Below are 7,329 nucleotides of genomic sequence, written 5' to 3' on the forward strand. Positions count from 1 at the left end.
AGTCACAGCCACATTCAGGTGTGCCACATCTTCGATTAATGTACCACACATATCCTCTACCAAAAACAACACTTTTTGCAATATGACCACCTTCATGATAACCATTGTGAATGGTCATCTCATGATAGTTATGTACATTATGATACTGATATCACTACACAACATATGATTTTTATGTACTCATTTAATCTATTTATCCTCACGCATTACTGCAGAAACATAGTATGTTGTATGTTAGGGAACTCAAAAATTCTAAGTACACAGGCATGTACAGTGTTATTACAACTATTTATGTTCACTTTCACACACATTTTCGGTTAAGGAACTGATGTTGTTAGTTAATCATAAATACAGAACATACAATAAGTGTTTGTTCAATATTTACACATGTAAATGTAAAACTTATGTTATTGTTATATATAGTTGCCCCTGGAGGACATGTGTCACCTGAGATGGAACAAGTGTCTTCACCTGGGTCAGCCAGCTCAACACTACTAGAAGGTGAGTGTATCATTTGCTGCCCATATAATATGTGCTCTTCTATATGTTATGTTGTCATGTGCATTATTTGTTTTGCACATCTTCTTTAAATAGGATTACTTAGTGTCAGTGAAAATTAAGTGTAAGGCAACATGTATTGTGTTAGTGATGTTAATTATCATGTAGGACTTCTGAGTTTAGAGCAACTTTTCATTCATTCATATTTCATACTGAGTCCAAACATTATTCGTAAGTCAAGGTAGTTTTTAATGAGGTTATAAAACGTATGCTAACATGTTAGGTGTTACTTAGGACACAGTACAATTACATAGTAACACAGCATACATTAACATGCCATTTAATAATGTGTACATTTCTTTTTAGAACATCATGGTGATGAGGATGATGAGTATGATGAGGATGACGCCACAGAAGAGACTGAAATACAATCATGTGACCATGAAGAGGTGCCAATAGAAACTGTTGTACCGCCAAATCGTCCATCAACTTCCACATACGATGCAATTGTAGCTTCAGAGGGAAAAATAGTGGACGCAGAAAATCGTCGCCATTCAGACATGATGACAGTGCTGGAAAGGATGATTGGACTGCAGGAAGAAACAGTATCACAATTGGCACATCTCCACAGAGTCTTCATTGAAGTGCCTAAACAGTTGCAAAAAATCAACACCTCATTCGAAGCATTAGTTGTTCAGCAAACACAAGCTAATTACTGGAGAATGACTAATGTACCACAATTCAACACCTCCCAGCCAGGATCTGTTCATGCAGGTCAGTTTTCACCACATTCATCTGATATTCATTCACCAGGCCCAAATGTTACCGGTCAAGTAGCAGACATTGCTGTGCAGGTTCCTGATGACATCCTACCGCTGCCATCTGTACAAATTCAGCAGCAGACACCTACAAAGGAGGCGACAAAAACAAAACAAGACACACATGAAACAGACCAACCATCACTTGTGCAGTGTCTACCAACTTGCTCACATGTGTCACTGGGCACAAGCCCTGTCCGTGAACAGTCACTACCCAAAAGCCCTGTAGGTGAGTCGCTGCCCAAAAGCCCTGTAGGTGAATCGCTGCCCAAAAGCCCTGTAGGTGAATCGCTGCCCAAAAGCCCTGTAGGTGAATCACTGCCCAAAAGCCCTGTAGGTGAGTCACTGGCCACAAGCCCTGTAGGTGAGTCACTGGCCACAAGCCCCGTAGGTGAACAGTCACTGGCCACAAGCCCTGCCCGTGAAGTGCCAGAGGCCACTCAAAGTGGCTCTGTTGTGCCTAAAGTTGGTGGCAAAAGAAAAAGGAAAATTCAAGAGACAACAAGCAGGCCTGTTACTCGCTCGCAAAAGGAACAAAAAAAATAAATGTTATAATTCAGAAAATATGTCTTTGGCCTTGTTTTGTTGACTTCAGATTATCTAATTACTATTGTATGTATGCTGAAGACTGTGTTGTTTCCAAACTTTCAACTATGTTCTTGTACACGTGAAGTTTTGGAAATGTTAACACTCATAATTAATTGTGTTATAAATATTTATGTTGTAATCGTCTGTTCAGTAATGGTCCACCAGGAGCCAGTTGCTAAGTTTAGAGAAGCTGCCATTGACTTTGCAGCAAAACATTGCATTTGGGTGTGTTAATTGATGTAAGAATTGCATATGCATATTAGTCACATGCAATTATTAAAACACCTAAGTAAGTGCAAACATCTTTCTTGTACGTGTACAGCAGGATTATGTGTAAATTATTACTTACCTTTGCCTTGCTTGGCCATTGTAATTTTGTCCTTTAATCAGTTGTGTGTTCGTTTCTATAACATCTCAGAATGTATAATAATATATATATACACACACACACACACACACACACACACTGAGTGAGTGTGAGTGTGAGTGTGTGAGTGTGTATATATATATGTATATGTGTGTATATATATATGTATATGTGTGTATATATATATGTATATGTGTGTATATATATATGTATATGTGTGTATATATATATGTATATGTGTGTATATATATATATATATATATATATATATATATATATATATATATATATATATATATATATATATAGTACTATATAAACTGGTATACACAAACTAATACACTTCATGCTTCCTTGTGAAAACACTATTTTAATAATACAGGCCTAATGTTTGAGAAATATCCTAAGTATGAGACTCTAACAGTATTGTGCTTAAACAAATGTTTATTACTTAATTCAATCATGTTTCTCACCATTTAAATAGGTTTCATACAAGGTATACTTAATGCCATCAATGTTGTGTGTACTCCTGCAATATAAAAAAAAAAAAAATATTATATATAAATATATATATATTTTTATAAGAGATATATTTATATATATATATATATATATATATATATATATATATATATATATATATATATACACACGTATTTAAACTCATGCAGACAGGGAGTTAACCAGACTTTCACATACACACAGAAATGTAAGCGGGGAAAAAACATTTCTTTTTGCAGGTGTGTTTTTACTGATATGCCTGGCTAAGAAATATTTTCACACACTGGTCTTTGTTAGTTTTCAAAAAAACACTATGTGAACGCATTCACAGTCTAGGGATGTTTTTCACAAACGAGATAAAAGAAGGAGAAATGTTTCTCCCACAGTCCCATATCACGAACCATAACTGTTAACCCAATTAGACAAACAAATCCAATTGGCGTTTGAAATAAGGAGTCAAAGTAGTTACTTTTGTTGACCTTGACAAGGAAAAACAGGAGTTTGTTAGCCATTCAGCACATTCATTTTGATGAGCAAATAACACAGACCTGCACACAGCTTTTGTGCTACTCAGACATGGCTGATGAATTCGTTAACAATATTAATCCCCTTTTAGGGTATAAGTACATGATCTGTGAAGCCATCTTGAACAGTCGCGGACAGAAAGCAAGCACACGCCAAATCGATGATTTCATTCGAGCAAAATATCCTTATTACCAAGACCGTAAGCATGCACGGAATTTTAATTCCTCAATAAGATTCACTTTATCAAGTAATGACTTTTTTGAACGTGACCAGGATAAGCTACAACACACCTATGGTTTCTGGAAGATTGCCCCGGAAAAACAATTTCTCCTGAAAGACGGCACTTATATTGTCGTGAAAGGCATATTTATTCCTAATGGCAATAGCAATGTATCCGCTACTACTGATCCGTTTGAATCGATACGTGCTGCAATATCTGCAGCCTCCATTCCTGAAACCCACATTGTACAAGAACAAAAGTACTATGATTATGTACCAAGCCTTTCAGCTGAAATTGCATTGGAATGGGAACCGGAAGAAATGAACCTACCTCCCGACCAATTATTTGAAGAAAGCAGTGGCGATTCCTATGAGCGCATCCTGGAGGAGATATGTGCCATACTGGATTCAGCGGTTGGGTTAAGCGTGGATGAAAATGGCTTGCATTTCTGGAGCGACCAGTTGCAGCCAGGCGAAGAGTTAATTCTAGAAGAATGGTAAATATAACAATCGTTATGCGTTGACTCTGCGTTTAAATTTTTTTTTTTTTTGTAACCACCATTTTCACTTTCAATGCGTGGATACAGCGTAACATTGCAGACTGCATAACATGTAGCGATCACAAACAAATTGTTTCCTAATACAATATAGTAGGACCTGAAAGAGTAGTACACATTGCTGACGGAATAAATATACGTACTTTCCTATCCCTTTAAACATATTAGCAACATTTTACCATTACTCTAACACATACCTGTTTTGTTATCATGCAACATCTACAACATTGAAAACCGGGTCCACCACGTATGACGTGGGACCCTTGTCATGGGCCAAGGCGTCCTTAAAAAGGATTAGTGATGTAAGTCCCGCCCCCAAGCGACGTGCGCGCCTCAAAGCCTATTGGCTGTCATGTTTTGTTATAGTAACGGTAACTGCAGTGTGTGATGCGTGCGGCTCAGTGTTTGTAGGCGTACCCTGGGCGTTAGCCGAATGTTAATTGAGTGGGAGGAGTGTTAGCGTGCGTTTCACGCTGGCTTAACATGACGTCACACGTATTGCATTTGCGCATTGTGTTATCGGCCGTGCTTTCTGTTCAAACACGTCTGTTTAAAAAGAATACAGATGTACTCGTTTAGAACGAATGTAGTTTCGTCTTCATTGTATTTGAAATAAAGATGTTATGTTTACTGGTATTTTCAACATGTATTGAACGCACAACGTACGCTTTGTTTTGCGCATGCGCTAACAGTTAGTGGAGCCAAGCGTGAAGTGCGTGCGCACACAAAGATGTGCGCGCACATCTTTCAGTATACAGGCAACGTTCACTTCTTATACATAGTTATGCCTGCTACAAATTTAAAGAAACATTACATACTGATGAACAGTTTTACTTCTAACATATAAGTGACTGACGTGTGTATCTACACAATCATATAGAGCTGCGTAACGCGTTGTCACGGATGCATATCTAGTAAGGTGCCATCTTTGACCATCATGTGTTTGCTGTATTTCAGAGATGTCGGGGAAGATACAATCGGATCAATGTATGATTTCAGAAGAGTCTACCTTTATATGAGATGATTGTGAGGAGGAGCCACCGACTACTATACTACATATGGAACTAATTTTATATTGCTTGCAGCGCTTATTAACAAACAATTAAAAATGTGATACCCTTATGCCTATATTGCATAAGCACTTAATTAACATAATGATGTTGCAAAAGAGTGCCTCATGAATTTTTATTGAGTGTTCTTTAATGACTACTAACATTTTATGACATGGTGTGTTTTATATATAACAACCATTCCCACTCTGCTAACACATTTGTGTATTCTAATATGTAATGGAACGTATGACTGTCGAAACTATGTAACAATAATAATAATAATATGAGCATGTTCATGTATAGGGCTGCTAGTTGTACGCAGCGATTTACAGACACATGTTTCAGCCTGAGGTCCCTGGCCCGTGGAACGTACAAATGTTTTTTTGCCGCATGAGGCACAGGGAGATAAAGTGACTTGGCCAAGGTCACAAGGAGCCCACACCGGGAATTGAACCAGACTCCCCTGCTTCAAACTATCAGTGCCAGTGTGTGTCTTTACTCAGTGAGCCACTCCTTCTCCCAATGTAAAGGACACTTACAACCAAGTAGCCATTTATTTTTAAAATCTCTTGTTACATGGGTATGTAGATAAAATGGTTTGGGACTGTAGCAAATAATGTTACTGGCCAGATGTTATGGTCCCCTCCAATGCATGATGTTCTGAATATGACATCACCATCATGTTATGAAGTACGTTTCTGTGTATATTTCATTAACCTAACTAACTATAGTTTACTGTGTTTATTAATCGTTTAGAAATACATAGTATAGTCAATATGATGATATAAGCTACCATAATAAAGCTGGTGTTATCATTTGTCGGTGTTATACATGGATCCTACACCAATTGATAGAGACACAAACAGTTGTCTTAAAAAGTGTGTCTATGCTAGTGATGAATGTGCTCCCGTAAGTAAACAAATAAGTACAGTTATCCCCTTTTCTCCAACCACCTCTATATTACATTAATGGAAATTATAAGGAAACATACATAAAATGTGATGAAATGTGAGTAATCATTTTGTAATACAATGCACATGAAAGCTCAAGAGTAGCTAAATGCATATACATGATACAGAAAGTACATATATGTAACATTTGTGTTTAAACCAATATGTTGGGTTTTTAGTTCCAATAATTATAGGAAGATTGAGGTAGCCACATCTTATGAGAGATGTCAGCAAATATACATACCATGATCAGTCATACTGGAGATATACCTATAATGCAAAGGAACAATATATAAATTGCAAACATTGACATGCCATCTTCAGTACCGTAAACAACACAGCAAAGTGTGTATTTGGTGTTAAATGTACAACACCATGTATATTTCATGACATTCAAAATGTAAATCAGCCTGGTGTACACATCATATGGATGTACATGTTACACTGCACCAATAACATTGTATGTAAGCATACTAGAAGCATGAATGATTATGGGCATAATATGTGTTTTGTCTTAGCATAAGGAATAACACAATGCTAAAATATTATTGCTTTGTTACCCAAGTTGTATTCACATACACACAACTAAAGTACAATTGAAGAGGGATTATATAACCTGTGCAACAATAACATACCGGTGCCACATCCCTTTGTGCACACAGCAGAGAAAAGAAAGGTGTGCAACCCATATTCATCTGTGTCCTAACAGAAGGTTATATAAAGAAACATTATTGTTAATATAACATAATTAAACTATAAAAGTAGTACTAGGAACATATGAGTTTGTACTTACAAGAAAAAAATGAATTGATGAGATTCTGTCGTGTCTGGCCACCACTGGCTGTTTGTTCATTTTCAGCAGCTACATGGGTGGGATGCTCGTCTACCAAAGCCTCAGCTAGGTCTGACTGTACATTGTGCCTGAGTGCAACATTGTGCAAAATGCAACAGGCAAGGATAATATCAGACACTTTTTGAGGCTTGTATAGAAGAGCCCCACCAGTTCTGTCCAGACACCTAAACCTGGTCTTGAGTAGGCCAAATGTCCTCTCTATAACAGATCTTGTAGATATATGGGCTGCATTGTACCTGTCCTCTGCTTCAGTTTGAGGGTTTAGCACCGGAGTCAAGAGCCACGGCCTAATTCCGTATCCTGAGTCACCTATAATGAATGGAGCACACATAAGCTGACATTAGTGATCAAATTGTACAATGCCAACATTCCTAAATCAACATGTGTTTTGTGTTAGAACA

The 7,329-nt window shown here is 37.3% G+C and overlaps 1 protein-coding gene across 1 annotated transcript; it reads left to right on the forward strand.

Moving 5' to 3' along the window:
- The first annotated feature begins 427 nt into the window (after window positions 1–427).
- LOC142462870 (uncharacterized) lies at window positions 428–1,862 on the forward strand. Its single transcript, XM_075565085.1, has 2 exons — window positions 428–501; window positions 865–1,862. The coding sequence occupies exons 1-2, from the start codon at window positions 453–455 to the stop codon at window positions 1,860–1,862; spliced, it is 1,047 nt and encodes a 348-aa protein (XP_075421200.1). The 5' UTR covers window positions 428–452.
- Window positions 1,863–7,329: the final 5,467 nt, after the last annotated feature.

This window comes from Ascaphus truei, chromosome 11, assembly GCF_040206685.1.
Source record: "Ascaphus truei isolate aAscTru1 chromosome 11, aAscTru1.hap1, whole genome shotgun sequence".
NCBI lineage: Eukaryota > Metazoa > Chordata > Amphibia > Anura > Ascaphidae > Ascaphus > Ascaphus truei.